The sequence below is a fragment of the Polypterus senegalus genome, chromosome 13 (assembly GCF_016835505.1).
Source record: "Polypterus senegalus isolate Bchr_013 chromosome 13, ASM1683550v1, whole genome shotgun sequence".
Lineage (NCBI taxonomy): Eukaryota > Metazoa > Chordata > Cladistia > Polypteriformes > Polypteridae > Polypterus > Polypterus senegalus.
The window spans coordinates 127011166-127032222 of record NC_053166.1 but is presented as its reverse complement, the minus strand read 5'-3'; the positions used below and the strand labels follow the sequence as shown (position 1 = coordinate 127032222).

The window sequence follows — 21057 nt, the reverse complement described above, 5'->3', positions numbered from 1 at the left end:
AGATACTTTATTAATCCCAAGGGGAAATTCACACCAAGGGGAAATAATACATAGAAATATAAATAATAGAAAAACATAGGTAAATCTGTTAATTGCAATATGCCTCATAAAGTAAGAGAGGTTAAGAGCATGCTTCTGCCTGTTGAGGTCCCATCCATCTCTCTTCTTGACACAGACCATGTCATTATACTGGTATCCCTAAGCAGTAACAAGGAATTTGGTACAATTTAAGGAGCATTCCTATCCGCAGGCAGTGCACTTGCAACAGTTTCACTGAGATTGAAACAGCAGGCCTTAAAAAGACTGTTTGACATCTAAGACCTATCTTATAATGTTCCACATAACCACTCTAATTCTGTTACAGAAAACAAAGAATTCCATAATTTAGCTGAACACTTGCATCTAATATTTCACAGTATATTAAAAATACTGAGAATTTATTGTCACAACGAATCTCATCCTGACAAAGCAGTCAATTATTCAACATCCTGTCTTCAAGTCCTGTGATCTTTCATTGTCATGTGGAGTATGTGCATTCTCCCTGAGATGGTGTATTTTCCTGTAGGTACTTTGATAGTCCTCCCTCATCCCAAAATATATGGGTGTTAGGATGATTTATGGTTCCAAATTGATCCATTGTGAGTCTGACTGTGTACATGAATCAGTCCTGCTGCTGGGATAGGCTGGGCTGTATCCCCTCCATGAGTCTGTATTTGATTAAGCCTTGAGACTGTCATTTTAAGTCATTGTCACACAATGCAACTGAAAAAGTAAAGGGCTCAATTTTAATATCCATATAATATTTGCACATGGGGTATGTCATGGAATCTAAAGAAGATTCTAATTTTGCTTTTGGAAAAAAAAACATTGCTGGAAGAATAGGTAATTTAACCCAACATATCTTATCAATCTTTATTTACCTCTTGCAAAAAAAATATTGTACGTAGCCTTGAGGTTTGAATACTGCCTGATGAAGTGGTACCCATCTGTCTGCTGTACCTTTCAGTTTCATTTTACATTTAGTTTGATCATAAACCTCTTGTGTGGAATCTTCTGAAGAAAAACATATATAGCATTCACCTCTCTGATTACATTCATTTGTTGATTCTTCATAAAATTTTAGCATATTACTGGAACATGATCACTTTGTTCTAAACATACATTGACTATTCACTAGTACACCTGTTCTTGACATGCATTCAACCCTTTCCTTAATAATTCTATTAATTTATCTGTGATACGTTTTAGGCTTACTTTGCTATTGATACTTGTGTCATCCAAATGACTTTTTTGCAATTCTGAAGTGTTCAAATCGATGAGTACCTCCTTAATAGTCCCTGTTGCCTTTATCTATCTAGTGTGAAAATATGACATAGATGTTAATTTAGAGCATCCAAGCATATTTATTTTAAATCTAGTACAACTTTTATACATTATGGCTAAATTATGTATTTAATAGAATGCTGGAAGAAGGTAAAGAGAAAGAACAAAAGGATCGATTGTGTTCTGATGAGGATGAAGATGAAGAAAAGAGTGGAAAGCGTGTTATGGGACCTCGTAAAAAGTTTCTATGGAATGAAGAGATCAGGTATGACTGGTAGATTTAGAAACTGTTATAATTTGGCAGTTTCTTCCATTTTAGAGACGGAGGCTAAATTCTACAGAACTCTTCTCTGTATAGTGTGTCAGTGTGCCAGGGAAAATTGTGGTAAGTTACCATTATTGTCTTTTTACATAGTAATTAGTGACGTGATATATTATTGAGTGGCTTATTTTGTTTACATAATTGGTAACCATTTTGGTGTAGTAAGATGTAAAATAATCCTCAATAATAGTAATCTGAGAACTGTAATGTATATCCTTCAATCCAAAGTGTAAACCCAGTTTCCATTACTGAGTTGTATGGATCAGGAATTGATCGTGGCAGCACAGATCATGATACAATTATCAAATATGGGTGGGATGCTAGGCAATCACAGCGCACACTAAATACAACTATACACCAACAAGCCAAATTAGAAATTCAAGTTAAATTTACTTGCAAGTTTTTGGGTTTGTGTGCATTTGGTTTAACATCACATATGTTTTATACTTTATAAATATTTAAAGGTAAAAAGTCTTACCATATGCAGGGTCTTTTTAGTGTCCTAATTTAAAATTTTATATTTTGGAACCATTTCTATTTATAAATTTAATTATTAAAATCAAACTGTAAATTGTATTTTTTTTTTCCCCCTCAAGTAGAAAATTACGTATTGCAGTATGTGGTACCAGTTATATAAGTATACAAGATGTATAATTACAGTTGTTTGTTCTTGTTCACAGACCTATTTAAATTTTTGGAAAAAATGTATTGTTTACTATTTGGGTTTAGTCTGTAGAATGAAAAGTGAAAGTGCTCTTAGCTATTCATACTGTAGTTCGAGTTATTTAAATATTTCCTCTGTTCTGTTTAAAATTTGTATTCTTATGTTTATATTTTAGAGAATTTCTGTGCAATGTTGTTAGAATTAAGATGGGCAGCTATGAACTTGAGAAAAACAAGTCCCAATCTGCAGAAGAGTATTTAAAGGCATTCCTTGAAGCGGAAGTCAAGATGTTGTGGCCTAAAGGTTGGATGCAAGCAAGGTAAAACAGAATCTGCTGTTATGTTTGAGTACAAAAATATATAAAAGTACATAAAATGAAATTAGTGGCAATCTTATTAGATACTGTATATGTCTGTTTTTAACTATCTATCTATATAGACATTTTATACTGGTAATACCCTTGATTTGATGCTGAAAGGTTATAACCTTTTTCGTTTCTAAACACGTGTGTGCCTGTCTGTCAGTCTATCTAGATAATAAATGTCTAGATATAGATACACAGCAAATGTAATTCTCTTATGAGCAGTGCAAATGGCAATGGTTCTAATTTCTTAAGGAACATCAATAACGCAATCTGTTTAAATTTATAGAATACCAAGGACTGCAATGGAAAGTACGATTGCAAAGATGCTGTACTGCTCCCAGACATTAAAATAAGCAAAGGATAGAGTTAAAGACTGAACAGTATAATTCTTACATTTTTGCAGGAAGATTTAGATATAGATAAGAGTATCATATGTTTACATAAACTAGGAAAAATTATGTTACTTTTATTGTTCATTTTTTTAATGTTGTAACGAAATGGTTTGTATTCTGTAACACTATGTTAAACAATGTAAATTATCATGGAATATGTCGATAAAAATAAAGGTTTGCTTTTTGTCCATAAATTTTAATCCCAATATAGGATGTTGTTTAAAGAGAGCAGGAGAGCACACAGCCATTTTACTTCTGCACAGTAAGTATTTACAGTCTATGTATTTTAACAATAATTAATTTGAAAGGAATGCAACATTTCACAATTTAAGTCTATTTTCTTAGTATTAACAATTTTATTATATGTTACTTGTTAAATGAGGATTTTAGTGACAACATGCACATTTAGACAGACTACTCTATCCTGCGCTTAGCTCCAGTCTACAGATATTTCTGGGGAATTCTCAGGTTCGTTCCTGACCATTTAAGATTGCAGTTTATAAGAAGAAATATTTTTGATTATTCCCTTCCCACTAAGAACGTCAGTGTATCCTGTGTTTTGATATACATAAGGAAAATATTTTTAATGGAGCTAGATGTTATGAACAGTTGCTACCCTGATTATTCAGTATTCTACTTATACAGAATTGGTAGGAAAATTTTATTTTGCATTTTCATTTCTGACCTGATACGTTCTTGCACTATTAAACTAATGTAGGGTTTGAATCTGCACTTTTGTCGTTAATTACAATTTTTTTTCTGCATACTGCATTGCCTAATTTTTGGATAAGTAGATTTCCTGTTTTCTGTGAGGCGAAGGCACAGGTACTTTTTTGCAGGATATTTAACATCAGTGACTCCATAGTTTCATTATACCGTATGTCTTCTAGTAGTGGCCGGCTTCTTATTGACGCCCATTTCCAATAAACGCCGGGTTTAAAGAGATGTCGCAACAAATAGACGCCGGTCTCCTTTAAGCGCCGGTCTGTAGTAAACGCCGATCTCCAATGGCCCACCGCCTTTTTCGTACGCTAATCCTCTTTTCGTACCACCTGGGCTACCGCCCTCCTGCAGTGAATCATAAGGTAAGTACCTTTTCGTGTCAAAAATGTTTTGTCGTCGGATGCTACCGAGGAAGGGAAAAAGTCAAAAAGAAATTTCTTTGTGTACATTTTGCCCTTTCGTCTCCACTTCAATCATAACCCCACAGGGAGGGCAGAGGTGGCGGGAAGAACATGAAAATGCCATCTTCAACACGTTAATCCTCTCCTTTGACCAGGGAAGAAGGGGGTGTATTGTGGTCAGACAGACAGTACATGATCACGTGAAAAACTCTGCGCCCTCTTCCTCGGTGACCTGTTAACCTTTACCTCCACTGACACTTTTGCCTTCGGAAGGGTTGTGCGGGTGTCTGTTCGTGTCACTGTGTTCTTGTGGCCCGTGTTTGTAGTGTGAGCGATGGGAAGGAAACGGTCATTTGATTTAGCATTCAAACTCCGTGCGGTAACATACGCAAAAGAACATTCAGGCGAAGAAGCTGCACAACATTTTGAGGTGGATCCAAAACGTATCCGAGAATGGCGCAAACAGATGACTGATATTGAGAAAACGGCGGCAGAAAAAGGTGCCGGAAGTAAACGATTGCCTGGTGGAGGAGCTAAGAAAGTAAGCGAAGAATTAGATGAACTGGTGTTAACATGGATTATTGAACAAAGACTGAAAGGTGCGCGTGTCTCCAGGAAAATGGTCCGCACGAAAGCAAAGAGGATTTTTGATACGGAGATTGATGATGCTTCAAAAGGAAAAGAAACGCTCGTAGCCAGTTCTGGCTGGCTTGAAAAATTTATGAAACGGCATCATTTATCGCTCCGTCGGAAGACATCGCTGGCGCAGATGGATCCAGAACAAGTTATTGACAAGCTTGTCTCTTTTGTGATGTGGGTTGCCAATCCGCGAACTGCAGATGGAGTTAAGGACAGCGAAATTATTGGAATGGACGAGACATCTGCTTGGTTCGACATGCCTGGTTCTACAACAGTCGAACCAACTGGCAATAGGAGTGTTACATTAAAAACTTCTGGTAATTAGAAATCTCATTTCATTTGTCACATTGGTAGCGAAAGCAGATGGCACAAAATTGAAGCCGTTTATTGTATTTCGGGGCGCAAAGCGAGAAGTGGCAAGACTACAGGATGTCCAAGAAGCTGTGGTAGCGACCTCAACAAACGGATGGATGAATCAGGAATTAACAATAATGTGGTTGCAGAAAGTTTGTGGTGTTTTCCGTTTCCGAAGGAGACTTCTTGTCTGGGACGCTTACCGCCCTCACATCAGTGAGGAAACGAAACGAGCTGAAGAAATATAAAATGCCAACGGCAGTTATCCCTGGTGGTTGCACCAAGTACGTCCAGCCTGCTGATGTTGTTTGGAACAAGCCCCTCAAAGACAAGCTTCGAGAGTTGTATGATAATTGGATGGCAGGAGAAAAAGATAAGGGGTTTACAGCTGGCGGAAATTTGAAAGCGCCGGCACTACGTTTGTTAGTAAGTGGATAATATCAGCTTGGCAAGAAATCACCCCAGAAATGATAAGAAAATCCTTGAAGGATTGTGTAATCATCAATGCATGCGATGGATCTGAGGACCATCTTATCCACTGCTTTAAGGAGGGCCAGCCATGCCATGCTGGGAATGCAAAACTGATTACTGCTCGACAACATGCAATGGGAGTACCTGTATTGCCATCACAAGAGGAGGAAGATGAAGAAGAACTCGCAAATAACGAAGCAATCATTACCTATTCAGATGATGAGTAGATGGTAAGTACTGTACTTTATTGTATCTTATCCAGTCTCATGTCGTAATGTATACAGCTTTCGTGTGAAATTCGGATTGGTGCAGGCCAGTGCTGGTGGCATCATTGGCAAGAAAGTTGACGTTTACCGTACCTGTTTTTCATGCTTATGGTAGTACCGTATACTGCTTTAATAAGACCGTACTGCTCTACTGATAATTTAATTAAATCCTGAAATGTTCATCCGGTGTTGTTGCCTACATTTTGTGACCGTAAATACGGTACCATACCGTATTTTACTGCCAAATGAACCCTGTTTACCCATCACCATTCCGTCTGCGAGGCGAATAATAGCCAGTCTCCAACAACCGCCGGTCTCTTTTAAACGCTGGGCCGTCCGAATAATTTTTTTAATAAACTCCGGGGCTACTATTGGAAGATATACGGTTGTGCCACTCAGAGACCGGTAGCATGGTTAAACTACCAAGAGTATAGCTCAGTAAAGCCTAAACTAGCCAGGTTTTACTGTACAATCTTCGATATTATAGCACACTTTTATTGTTATCCTGTTTACATTGTTTGTTCAGAAATTTTAATTTCTGTTTGTTCTAAAAGTATTACATTTCTTTTTACAGGACCAAAAAGAAAGTTATCACAGCACCTAAAATGAAAATTAAGGTATTTTTTCTTCAATATCTTAACTTTACCTTTCAAAATTTTTGAGTTCAGACGACAAAGTATTCCTGTTATTTAGGATTAAAAGTGGTTTATTTTGATAGCAATTGCACATGAAATTATACTGTAACTCTGTTTAATATTTGTCTTTTTTTCTAATATTACTTGTAGCCGTGCTGTGTAGTAATGTAGTACTCAGTTTTCTATAGTTAGTGAATAATGTGTAACAATTGGATAAGTGTACTTCATGGTTCTTTTGATATTTCTTACATTTAGTAGCTACTGCATCAGTTGCAAAGTGATTTTGCTCCTGTACTTTCATAGTTAATCTGCTTCTCACTCAAGTATAATCTTTACTATTTACTTTGCCCTGCACTACAGGCTTTGTTCTATAGACCAGTGTTTCTTAAAATGTTTTTTGACTGTGGAAGCCAATACAAATAAATTTTGATCTGCAGAGAAAAGGAAATTACAAAATATTTGGGTATGTGTCAGGTATGAAAAATAGTTAAGGAAATATTTATGAATATATGCGTACATGGTATATACTATATTTATGTAAAAAGATTTAATAATGAAAACTGTTTCATGATTGTGGTGCCATTGTATGATACAAATCATCAATATTTGGTGTAAGGTTTGTTAATAGATCTCTTTAATGTACTTTTAAATGTCATATGTAGCCTATTGTGTGATAATTTATTTTTGTTACAGTCACAGTCAAAAATCTACTTTCACACTGGAGTAGGAACTTAAATGATTGCTCACTTAAAAATTCACATTCACTATGATTTTTTTTTTTTTTTGCCTGATATATAGCAAGAAGTGAGCTTTTTTAAAATATAAGATACAAGTAATGATCAGTCAACGTATTGTCTTAATACATAGATAATTATTTACTTTTTCATCAAAATTAAACACAAAAAAAATTTCTCCTAAGTTCTTACTTTGAGAAAACTAGTCTTCAAATTTAGTAAATGACCTTTTGTAAATGATAGATCACAATAGGTTTTAGTTTATTAAAATTGTAATCCTCATTTCTCATTTCTGCCTCATTCAAGTCCGTTAAGTCTTGAAGATATAAGAGGAGTTGCTTTCAATTCTTTGTATCCAAAGTTTAATTTTCCTCTTTGGGCTTTTAATTTTAATATATTTATCAAATATTATTTTATGTTTTGTTTCCTGAAGTGATAAGTTAATCTTTTTCAAAAGCTGAAGTGTGTCTGCAGGGTAACATAACTTTATGTTCCAATATGTATCTTTTTATTGAATTTATTAAAAGCAAATAACATTCCATATGAACAAGCCAAACATAACAAAACTCAGTTCAACCCCCACCCATGAGAAGTTTGTTAACTTTAACAGTAGAAAAAAGGGAGAATTATTTTCCCCAATATAAAAGCTTAATCAAAAATGTTACTGATTACATCCTGCCAGGTTTTAAAAAAGTTTTGAAAATATACACTAAATGAGAATTAGATTTTTTATCAATTTCAAATAGTATATAATATCAGTTACCCACTGACTTAAAAGAGGTAGACTAGGATTCCTCCAGTTGAGTAAGATAAGTCTATGTGTTAATAGTGAAGTAAAGGCAATTACAATTTGTTTGTCCTTCTCCACTTTAAGCCGATCTGGGAGTACACCAAGCACAGCTATTAATGAATTAGGAGTGAATGTGACGCCAAGGCTGTCTGATAGGCATTTAAAACTTTTCGTCCAGAATGATGTTAATTTGGCGCACGTCCAAAACATATCGGCCAACGTTTGCAGGTTGAATCTTGCCCTGTAAACATTTTGAACAATTTTAAACAAGATAGATGTGCTCAATAAAAGATTTTAAGTTGAATAATTGTATGCTTTGCATATATGGAGCTAGATTGAATTATGTGAATGGCTGCCTTCCACTACTTTTGAAATGTTGAGTAAGAGATCCTTTTCCCACTGTATCTGTATGCTGCGATCTTTGAAAGGAAATGGCTTTAAAATGTTTTTATATATTATAGAAACTAGGGGGCTCTGCCCCCTGCTCGCTTTGCTCGCCCACTCCCGTGCTTGGTTTACCAGATATACAATTTAAAGAGATTTTTCTCTTCAAATTTTTTTGGGTTAGTTCGGGTGCGGCTGAACACATGTTAAGGAGATGCCGTTGGATCATCTGCTCTCTTTCTGTTGCTGGCGAGCTGCCTGTTCTGCTTGTCGCATATCGTTGTTTTAAGAGCTGTGAGCACATGATACATGTCTGCCAAAAGCAATATGGTGAAAAGTTTCTTCCATTCAACCATATCGGATGCTTTTTCTGCATCCAGAAATAATAAGATCTCCAGGGTATTAGACTTTGTGGGTGAATATATTACATTAAAAAGACATCGAAGATTTTAAGCTAAGTGTCTGCTTTCAATGAATCCAGTTTAGTCCTGTGATATTACCGAAGGAAGCACTTTTTCAATCCTTATAGCTAGAACTTTGGAGAATATCTTAACATCATTATTTAGAGGTGAGATTGGTCTGTATGATGCACGTTGTTCCTTATTTTTCTTAGGAAAGACAGGAATTAATGCTTGGTGAAAAGTTTGAGATAGAATTTTATTGTCTCTGGCTTCTATAAATGTTCCTAATAAAAGGGAAGCTAACTTAATTAAAATGTTTGCATAAAATTCGGCAGGGTAACCATCAGGACCTGCTGCTTTCCCACACTGAAGTGAACTTATAGCTTCTAGTAATTCTGAGAGTGTCAGAGGTTTATTCCTCTGCATTGTGAGTATATAGTTGTGGTATGTATAATTTATCAGAGTTGCATTAGCATTCTTTAAACTGAGTAGAATATAAGGAGTTATACAGTAGTAGTCTCTAAATGTATACATTATATTTTTATGGTCAATGATTTTGTCTCCATCTATGTTGGTAATTACTGATGCTGCACTGCGAACGTCCTGCTTGTGGATTAGTGGAGCTAAGCTCTTATTAGCTTTATCTCTTGTGTTCATAATAATGATGTTGTGATTTAAAAATGAAGTGTTCTGTTTCTTTTGATGTCAAGAGACTGAGTTCTGATTGCAAAGCCTGTCTTTTCCTATAAAGTGCCCCATTTGGGAACCTGGCATTTTCTTGATCTATTCTGGTAATTTCACTGATTTAACTCTGATGCTTTCTTGGTTTACAATTTATTTTTGTGGGAGAGATACAAAATAATCTATCCTCTTAAAAATGCTTTTAGAGTTCCCCAGAGTATTCCTGCAGAGACCTCTGAGGATATATTTTTTTTGTAATTTTTTGTTTTTGCAGTGTTAGATGTTATTGCCCCGTGGATGAAGAACTATCCAGGTCTGGATTCAAAACACAGTTAATGTCTCCTGCCATTATAATTTTATGAATGTTCACATTAGAAATGGATGCAAATATGTTTTGGATGAAGTCTCTATCATCCACATTGAGTGCACATTTATTTATCAAAATCACTATCGCCCTTCAGAATCAGATACTATATCTGGTGCCACCAATTAAATTGTTTTGTGTATTAAGATTCCCACGCCTCTAGTTCTCCTTGTATAGCTGGAGTGAAATATTTTGGCCAGTCCAATTTCTTTGCATCCAGAACTGATCCTTGCCTAATAATGGGTCTTCTGTAAAAATACTATCTCTTTAACTTATGATTGAGACCTTTGACATTCCAGCTCGCAAAGTTCACTGTTTGGTCATAGAGACATTGCTTCTGAACTTTTTTTGACATTTTGTAGTCTTAAATTAAGGGTGTACTTTATTACATAAGAACCTTAATTTACAATTTTGTCAGGAGTTATTGCCATGAAGACTATTGTTGTGTTGGCACTTATAAATGCTGGGGTAAATATAAATATATAAATTCTCTCCTCAGCCCCCCAATACCCCATTTTGCCTACCCACGTGAGGCTAGATCACACTTCACGAAGTTCCTGTTCTCTGACATACCTAGAGACAAAGCACATTTAAAACTAAACAATCCCCCCAAGAGTGCTATAGAATGATTAGAGTAGAGATGTCTATTGGCGATACAGTCCAAATACTATAAAACCAGAATAGTAATTGTCATTTAAAATACCCAGGAGAAAATTGAAAGTATAATTAGGGCCAGAGTTTCATTACGAATGGACCAAAATGTAGGTAAAATCTTCTTTGTCTTGCCGGGATACAATGTGACTCATGATCATATTTCAAAAAAAGTGTCGAGATTCATTGTCTGTCTTCTTATTCTGCTTCATCTGGCAGCTGTTGAAGGTGAGAAATCAGGAAAAATATAAATGCAGTTATTTTCTATTATAATCTCATTTCAGTCTGACAAGTAAAATCAAATTTAGTTTAAATTATACTTTGTCAAAACGTTCAATAAGGCTTCTAGGTTTTGAGGCATTCGATCCACGTTTGCGGTAAATTGCTGATATCTCGGTGTCTAATTTTAAAGTCCTCTCCAATCATTTTAGAGAATAGTTCAGCTGTGAATTTCACTGGGTTTGGACTTTCACGGTTTTCTGGGAGACCTTTGATTCTGATATTATTCCTTCTGTATACCTCTCTCAGTGCAGTTAGTCTGTCTTCAAGCACTTTACAGTCGGAATTTGCAGTCGTTGCTTTTTCATCAGAGGTAGATGCCAATTGTTCAACTATTTCAGTATGAATCATGAAAGTTTGCTTAACGTCTTCAAACTGAGCACCAAGTGCTCTAAAATTATTCTTAAACTTACTCACATTTTCCTGTACAGTATTTATTCCTCAGTTTTTTCTAGCATGACTTTAAAGGTTGCCTCAAAGTGATTACTTAAATGTTTCTCCTAGTCTTTAATATCCTGAAGCAGCTTCTTATTTGTCTTGGTTATGTCCTTTTATATCTTGGCTTATATCCTTTATGTCCCCCCTGAGAGTAGTAGTTATTGCACTAATCATTGCAGTGATCCTTACATTCAGCTCAGACTGTTCATTTCAGTCTTTACGGGCGGAGTAGTAAGCCCAGTTGGAGTGTGTGCCGCTGCCTTGGGGATAGTAAGGCCATGCTCATTTCCAATGAACCTTCTGGAATCGATGAGTTCTCCTGGTCCAACTCGCAGTTTCGCTCCCAGTTTTGCTCTTGCCTGGAGCCGATGCTGTAGTGTTCAGTCCCTGGAGATTTATTCTATCACATATTTGTTCCAGCTCAGTTCCTGGCAGGCTGTACCTTGAACTAGAACTTGAGGCTTGTTTAGACTTAGCTGAAGCTTCATCTGTCTTTTCCGTTTCTTTCTGAGCCTTTTTTCTGGTTCTATGTACTTGCATTCACTATTTATTAAAGTCCTTCGGGTTCAGTAAATACAGGATACCTCAGGATGATATTAAAAAAAAAAAAACACTGCTGGTAATCCCCTGAAACGGAGGAGACCATATGTCCAATATGTATCTTTGAAGAATTGTACAGTATCAGTTTTTATTTGATAGGAATTTAATTATTTCTGCTTTTTGATCATCACATTGTTACTTCACAAAAACAGCAAAACATCTGCATCTATATATAATTCACTAAGGCAAGACAACCAGGGAAAGCACGGCGGAAGGGGCGTGGATTCACTAAGGGCTCATTTATACTTCACGCTCAGAACGCGTACGCGCCCGCATCATGGCTGCCACGCGTTCCCAGCATTCATTTCACGCGTCCTCTGAGCAGGTCCTCAAAAATGAACGCGACGTGTGCGCGAGTTGCAGTACCAGCAAAAAGTCGGGGGGTGCAGTGTGCTAAAAGTCGGAACGTGACGTCAGAGTCTCTGTTTACTATCTACATGTGACAGCAAGCCTCTATGGAGATCCTTCGGGGATCGATGTGCGCACTTTGCTGTTTGATGAATAAATACAGCGCTATACATTATGTTGCCGATGTGAAGTTGCAAAAAAAAAAATAGACGGCACAAAAGATGGTATGTGAGACTTTTAAAATGTATCGTGTCATTTATATATGTCTTTTTTTACTTTTTAATTTTTGCAACTTAACAACAGCAACATAATGTATAGCGTGTTATTTGAGCCACTGAGAAAAAAAATAAAGGACACGGTGAAAACATGTATAACATCTGTATGTCGGCATTTTGCTTCAGCAGCGGAAAGCAGCAATAGATTGCCAAACAGAACAAATTAAATGTATGATATTCCAACTCTCTGCAAATTTAGAATCTTTAGATTTATACTTGATATCACTTTCATGATGAAATGCATTAAAATGTGTATGTTACATTTTACATATAATTTCGTTTAAATAATGAATACTGTTAATAAATACTGTGAAAGCTGGCCCCGGCACAGACAGACGGACAACATTTTTTCACCCATCACACTTTTATTTACACTATGTACAGCAAGTTATCGTGCACTCACAAAACCCCAGTGCCTCTTGCACCGATTCCCCAAAAGTCCAGGGCTCACAGTCACTGTGCCTTTGTTCCTGGCGCCTCCAGTCCTCTCCCCAGCTCCGTCAATACTGCCTCCCGATTTCCACCGCTGACTGGAGGGAGGCGGCCCCTTTTATGGGAACCCGGACGGGCTCCAGCTGCTTCCCGGCACTTAGCGGTGGCCACACCCCTGTGTGGCGGAAGCGCCGGCTGCACACTCGGAAGCCATCCGTGTCTCCCCGGTCGTCTTCCCCCAGGAAGTGCCGGGCTCCCGGGATAAACGGGCACTGGGGCGCCGCCTGGCGGTGGCCACGGGTCCCTACAGGGCTGGGCTTCAAAGCCCCCTACCCGAGGCCCCCTGCATAACCAGGACGGACGCCCCCACTCGGTCTGGAGGAGGCACACGCCCTCCTCCGGTCCTCCAAGGCGTCCCGGCCGGGCTCCATCCCCGGCCAAAGACCACACGGGGTAAACCGGCATCGGGGTGCCGCCTGGCGGTGACCACGGGCCCCTACAGGGTAGGGCTTCCATGCCCTCGACCCGTGGCTCCCAACAGAACCAGGACGGACGCCCCCTCACGGTCTGAAGGAGGCACAAGCCCTCCTCACGTCCTCCTGGGCGTCCACAATACACACGTGGGGAAATAATTACACACATGGGGGTGTCACGGTGGCGGAGCAATAGCACTGCTGTCTCGCAGGGAGTTATGTTGCTGGTATTCCACACTGTGCTCCGGTTTCCTTCGAAAGATATGCAGATTTGGGGATTTGGTGCCGCTAAAATGACGCTAGTGTATGTGTGTGCTTGTATTCACCTTGCGATGAGCTGAGGCCTCGTCAAGGGACTGTTTCTCACTCGTGCCCAATGCTTCCTGGAATGGACACATACATCCCTGGATTTATGGATTTAATCAATAAACATCCTTTTCAGAGAGATTGCGGTAAGGTGTTATCGGAATTTAATAGGTGTTCTAGGCAATTCATAACGGAGAGAAGCCGAACATGTTCTCACCACGATAATATCTCGCACTGCCACCTGGTGGATTCCTCCAGATTTACGTAAAGAATGCGCGCAAGTATAAACACTACAACGCTTGTGTAGCAGGAGCGTCCGCTGCAGCATGCGTCGCGTGAAGTATAAATGAGCTCTAAGCCGCCGACAAGTGAGACACCTATGGCACACGCAGGAAGGAGCCACGCCCACCAACTACAAGACCATTGGATACGACGACAACTTGCAGGGCCACACCCACCAACTCAGACACGACGACACAGAAAAAATGGCGTCATTTATATTCGTCTGTCGTAGAGGCCACATGCAGTGCAGGTCAGGTTAATGTCATGTGCATGTCATGCACCTCCGAGCTACGTTGACTGTTCATAGAGGCAAGTTTCTCGCGGAGGTGAATAGCCATATGCAGAGTGTAAAACGGTTTGCAAGGGGTATCCCATGGGATCCTTAAAACAATCCTTTACAACTGAGGTTAAAGCACAATGAAGTAAGCAGTCTTTAAAAACCGAGTTTTCGGTTACGACGCACGACCGCGTACACCATAGCACACTGTTTTACACGCTACATACAGCTATTTGCATCCGCGACAAACATGCGTCTTCTTAGATGCTCCTGCAGGAACACGGAAGATGTTTCCCTGCCCACCAACACTCCTTTTTTACCGACTGGCGTCTACACTGCCTGCCCATTTGCCCAGACGCAAAAACTCACCGACCTCCCAGTCTGTGGTAAGAGTCCACATGCACGTCTGAGCGATGCAGCGTTTGTTATGCCGCGGGTTCACTATTGTGTTGTATTTTGCTCTCTCCAGAGTTCCATGTTTTCATTCGCTTACTGTTGTATTCTCACACCAACCCATTTTAGACAACCGTGTCTTTCCAGAAGTGTTTAGCATTCAATAAATAATTATGCATGACATTGAGCGTGTGTCTACCCGGCGCAGAGAGGCGTGGGTAAGCCGTTGAACCCCATTCGGGCTGCAAACCGTGGAATTCCCACTAAGTGCAACTCATACGCTCCCACTGGTTGCGTCCCTACCCTTTGTACACACCCCCCTCCCACCTCGCTACTACCATGGTCGGGTGTCTTGGTGGATTATATATAGAAAAGCAGCCAAAACCACACAGAGCAATGAAACGTCTATGTCAGTCACAGGTGCATCTGGACTGTGTAAAGACGGCGACTCAAGTGACGAGTTGGAGGTGGGCACATGAGCGGGCAGTGCATACTGAACGAGAAATCGGCAGACTAGCATGACGGACGGAGCTGAATGGACGTCCTTCTCCTCTCCTCCCGTTCCACACTCCGCGCCATGCACCTCCATCCCTCTGTCTGGCAGGAGAAGGCGCGAGGGCGGTCCGCCAGTTTTCAGTCACGGACGATTGTGTGTTGGTTCGTTCCGTGCATTGTTACAATGTTGCTTTTCTTGCTGATTTATTACATTACCGATTTTTCAAATGTTAATTTTCTCCCTGTGCTTAAAAATCATTAAAAAACCGGCCTGATTATGCGGTGTATGGTACGCCGCGCATTGGCTAGTGTAATAATAAAAGAAAAATATATACATTGAGTTATTTAATAATATTTGTAATAAAATGAAAAACAAATCTTAGTAAATTTAGTAAATTAATACGTTCAGTTTAGTTAATGCACACAATTAGTTGCATGGTGGCAAATGCAACACTGCATGCATCAAACGACAAGACATTTAGTAACTATCATGACAGACAGTGGAATCTCTTATGGTTTGGGTGAGCTCATATCAGTGCAGCAGTAAGCAATTATTTCTGTACATTTTCTTTACAAATATTCACAATTTATTGTTTGCCATTTTCCAATTTTCAGACTTTACTCTAAACCAGCAAGTCTGTTATTTACAGATACGTTCATGTTCTGATTGAGTGTGCTGGATGTCTGGCACTTTTAATATTTTGTATAATTTGTGTTTGTTTTTTTTTTTTTGTGACTTGTCAGTTGCAGATGGAGTGCATGTTTTCTTACAGTATGTTGATATGTACATGCAAAGGCATAATAGTAGATTGAGGGATGCTACTACTGTTATGTTTAATATTTATATTTTGTTTGTATTTTTGTGTTTATTTTTCTGCAGGATCCATTTGTGAAACTGGAAAGGAAAATCATCCCTTTAATGAATACCTCTGTTACACAGTCTGGAAGTACACTCATGCAAGGCGCATGTGCCAGTCCACTTACGTCTGTGGGCTCATTTATTTCGGCAACAACAGTTGTGCCCAATACAAGTAGCACAACCAACCCTCACTCTTTCAATATGGATGATTCCCTCGATGAAGATCTGATACACAATCCTCCGTCCCTGGAAGCTGTTTCGGAAGAACTGGCAGCTCTAAATAGTGCTGCAAGGGGTAGCCCTGATTTTAATTTCCCTCTGGTGCCCAAATCAATGAGTGAAGTAAAACCAATATTAAAACCTACTGAGGAGACAAAGAATTTGACAAACTCCATACTTGCTACTTCAGCTATAATAGCATCAACACCATCATCATCGCAGTCTCCTTTAAACCTCTTAGCTGAACAGGCTTTAGCTCTTGGGCAGCTTTCTCAAGATAGACAGCCTGAAAACCATTCAGCTCCACTGCTGGTTGGCTTCAAAGGACTTCTGAATCAGCCAAGCAGCAAAAATCTTTCAGAAAACCATCAGGCCAAACACAAGAATCTTGGTTTGCAACGAACAAGCCAAGCTATTTCACCTGTGCAGTCTCAAAGCCTCAGACCTTTTCATCAGACAGATGTTGCTCAGAAAAACTTTCCCTCTCCACAACAGTTTAACATCAATAAATTACAGAACTCTCAGACAAAGGCATCTAAACTGCTTCAGCAATGTGCCACTTTGCAGCAAGCTAAAAATGCAAAAACACAGACATTTCATGGCTCTGCTGCATCTCTGCCAAACAATGTTCAAGCTGCTGTTAGTGCCCCTAAAATCCTTACTTCCCAGTCATCTTCGGTTCTTTATACGTCAAAGCATTCCTCTGTTGGTTCTTCAAACCAGTCTTACAAGACAACATTTTCATTGAGTTCTTTGTCAAAACCTACTATTCCTTCCAGCAGCCTCATACACAGTGCCTCTAGTAACCAGACATCCCTCTCCAGTGGCCTGCTAACAAGCAGAAAGCCTCCTTCACCAAGTCAGAGTGCAAGCTTACAGTCACAGACTTCCACTGTACAAAAGTCTTCAGTTTCCCAGAAGCTTACACTGGTTGCTCCTCCAGGAGGTATAAACGGAGAGTCTACTGCTGGTACACAGGGGGTTGCTAGACTACTTACTTCTTCCCTCAAGCCAGTGGCAGTGAGCAGCTGTTCAACATCCTCTCAGGCAGCATCGGTAAGTTAAACACCGCAACAATGTACTACTCTTAATAATGTGTAAATTTTAAATATTAAGGATAAAGCAGAGGTTTGAATGTGGATTTACACTTGGAACTTAACTTTGGTCTATTGCATTTGGACTTTTTTTTCCCCCCTGACACTAATCATTTAAAAGAATTTGGGTGATGTCATAAGGGGTTTATAAAAATGTACAAGTGTACAAAATACACCCAGTAAATCTGCCTCTATTTCTCTGTTAATGTGAAGATCTCATCATGGTATTTGCAGGGCCATCTTAACAGCATTATAGGCCCCTGGACAAAACAGTGCACTGGGGCCCCTACTTACAAACGTAACAACATACATAGATTAGCATGGAGCCTGGGGCCCCCGGGCAACTGCCCAGCATGCCCATGCGTTAAGACGGCCCTGGGTATATGCTGTATCCAAACATTATTGTTCACTTTTACATCTCTAAAATCTGTGATATACTAGTGACCCATCCAGGGTTCTCACGTTAGACTCATCATGGCTAGAATGTAAGCCAGCTCCCTAAGGCTGAACTGGACACACATATTAGGTATTGGATGGATGTCCAGAAAATATTAACTGTCCTGGAAATATGCAAATCCAGCCCATGCATAGGAGACTAGATTTGTCTGTGTGTTCCTGCTTTTTATTGTTATACAAGTACATAAAATTAGCTTTTTGTATTTTTGTCTGTACATATGATTTATCAAAGCTTTATCTTTCAGCTGAAAATCAAACATGACTTTGCAGAGAGCACACCCTTAATTGTTGTTTGCAGCAAATTTGAGGGAGTTCAAAGAATTTGGCTAATAGTTCTCCACTTGTTAAGAAGGCAGGCTCTATTGTAGGATTAAAGTTGGACAGTTTAACATCTGTGGCAGAGCGACGGGCACTAAGCAAATTCCTGTCAATCATGAATAATCCACTGCATCCACTGAACAGTGTCATCTCCAGGCAGAGGAGTAGCTTCAGTGACAGACTTTTGTCACTGTCCTGCTCCACTGACAGACTGAGGAGATCGTTCCTCCCCCACACTATGCGACTCTTCAATTCCACCCGGGGGAGTAAATGCTAACATTAATTTTATTTTAATTTTTTTCATTTTTATTACTATTTAATTTAATATTGTTTCTTTGTATCAGTATACTGCTTATCTATCTATCTATCTATCTATCTATCTATCTATCTATTAAAAATGAAATCAAATGTTTTCTGCTAGATATTAGAGTATATTTGTATTTTCTGCCTCTAGTATGTTTGTGAAAATGTTTTTTACTGGATAGTAGAGATGCCTGAGCTTTTCAAAGAGAGCAGCTATCTAAAATCAGAATTAGTTAAGTGATTAATTCACAAAAGAATAAAGCATGAAAGTGAATTTTCAAAATTGGCACTCTGAGGTATTCATGATATCATCACTCACCTCTATTCTTTAAATATGTAATGTAGTACTTTTAACATGAATATTAAGGAAATCCTAATCTCTCTATACTTTTAATGCACAAGTCTTTCATTACAGAACCTCCAATAAATTATTGCCCCAATGGATAATTTTGTAATAGTAGCAATTACTATGTTTGTTGATGCTTTTAAATATCTTTTATAGATGCCCTCTTTAAAGGAGCATTTAAAAAGGAGGATTGAAACTCCTCAATAGGTCATCAGAACGCTCAAAAGGAGTGCTTTTAAAATGATGCACTAATCTCACTATTCTTTTTATTTCATAAACAGAGAAAATAAGTTAAAGTTTGTAAGAAGCTGCTGTTATTTTTATACTGTCTGCCATAAAGCAATAGATGTGTATCTCAAGGGATTTTTTAAAATAAAAAGATTTTTTTCTCTAGAAGGTATCTGTAATTCATGCCAAGTTTTGTCAAAATCAAAAATGGTGATGCATAGACCATTTGTTGAATGAAAATTGAATGAATTAAAACCATTTGAAACATTAAGAGCATTATTCAGTAGAAGCAGTCGCTGCATGTTAAATTTGTATATAATTCATATAAGCACTGAGTAAACCTTTTAATAGAATGCACTATTTTAACTCATAGCTATACTGCTGTAGTAATACTGCACTTATAGTTAAGGCTATAACATTTTAATATTATGGTTTTCCTTTTTTCTTGTTTTATTTTGTGTGTGTGTGTGTTTTGTTTTGTTTTTTTAAGTCTCTGAAGAACACCACTGGGACATCTGTTCTGTCCAGCTCTCCATCTCTGAGCCTTCTCTCACCTTCCTTCACCACAACTGGTCAGAAGTTGGCACCGGGAACACTTGGTATTTTGCCAGGGATTGTTCCCATGCACACATTCAGCTTTCCTGTTATATCATTTGGTTCAGACTCTAGTGCAGCAACAGGAACAAAAGATGCAATTGTGACAGGGCCTGCACCAGGGACATTCCACCATGGGCTCACACACAGTAGGTTTTAGTTTCTACGGCAAGTGAAGAAAATTGCTTTTTCCTTTCTCCTAGTATTTATGGTATTAAGTGAGCTGCTGCTGCTTTTTCAGACAGTTGTGTTCCTTTGATTGCTTTCTGTGTTTGAATACTGAGTGGTTTACCCTTTTGCATGACTCATCTGTCTTTTATGTCAGCCGTCCCTTGTTTGTAGCATTTCATATTTGTTTCATTGCTTTTCCAAACAAAATTTTTGATATTTGTCCATGTAAATGGTACATTAGGCAAGTGCTGGACTTATGAAACGCTTAAAATTCTTTTCCCTTCCTGCATGTGCTTCCGGGTTCTGGGAAACTTTATTCTTCTACTTTTTAGCACTTGTTTTTTTCTCCTCTTCCTGTAGGTATTTTTGCTGGTCTGCACTCTAGTTCTCACCATACAACGCAACTTCCAAAATCCAATTTGTCCACACATTTACAGCAAAGTTTACAAGGTAATTTTGCCATTGCACACCATTCCATTGTGTCATTCTGTTTCTGTGTGAAATGTGCTTAGTATTCCATTACACATAGAGAGCTTTCAGATATGTAACAATATTTCTGTTTTACTTAAAAAGGAGCACTTGGCACATTTATCTTCTATTCCTATTCCTTCTATTACTGTTATATTGTAAACTTAGTAATTGAGTTATTTTATGTTGTTGGTTTTTTTTTTTTGCCAAATCTCCTTTGCATTCTTGTTCTTCATATCCACTACTCCTTAAGACAGTACCCAGAATATATGTTTGCTGTTTCTCCTGTTCTGTGTTCAGCTTGTTAATTGACTATTCTAAATTGACCATGCATGAGTATAGTAGAGGTCTGTGTGAGTGTGTCCTGCAATGGATTGGCTCCCAGTGACCCTTTGTTGTGTTAACAGCTACATTCTATAATTTTGATTGTCAAATTAATTTTTTCACAGTTGTAGTTCATTTGACCCAGATTTATTAGTAAATTAAGCATTTTTTTAGTAAATTAAAGAAACAAATACATTTACCCCAATGGCTTACGATGAGAGTTGATAAGCGAGTTGAGCAAATGAGAAACTTACTTACTTAATCTTTACAACTTACTAAATACAGGCATTTTGAAGACAACAATATTCCCAAGTATTCACTGACATCTTGCGATTGCACATATATTGGAAATGTTATATTTTTTTAAATTATATAGATATATACATTTAATTTTTCTCAGATTCCACTATTGTTAAAGAAGTCCTCTTCACTTCATTCTTTGTCACCCCTTACATTAATTTTTCACCCCTGGGGTTTGGTTTCTTATAACTCATTTTGTAAATGCCGTTGTTTTGCTCCT

General features: G+C 38.4%; 1 protein-coding gene across 7 annotated transcripts in view; it reads left to right on the top strand.

The window, feature by feature from the left end:
* Positions 1-21057, top strand: part of LOC120542052 (ubinuclein-1-like) — a 66723-nt gene that overhangs the window by 34054 nt on the left and 11612 nt on the right. For 4 of the 7 annotated variants that reach the window (XM_039774160.1, XM_039774159.1, XM_039774163.1 and 1 more), the window contains 7 exons: positions 1460-1588; positions 2485-2628; positions 3277-3327; positions 6494-6536; positions 16038-17291; positions 19471-19723; positions 20106-20195. In XM_039774160.1, coding sequence (XP_039630094.1) covers positions 1460-1588; positions 2485-2628; positions 3277-3327; positions 6494-6536; positions 16038-17291; positions 19471-19723; positions 20106-20195 — 1964 coding nt within the window. The remainder of the gene's footprint in view (positions 1-1459; positions 1589-2484; positions 2629-3276; positions 3328-6493; positions 6537-16037; positions 17292-19470; positions 19724-20105; positions 20196-21057) is intronic. The other 3 variants (XM_039774165.1, XM_039774164.1, XM_039774161.1) reach the window with 2 other exon arrangements.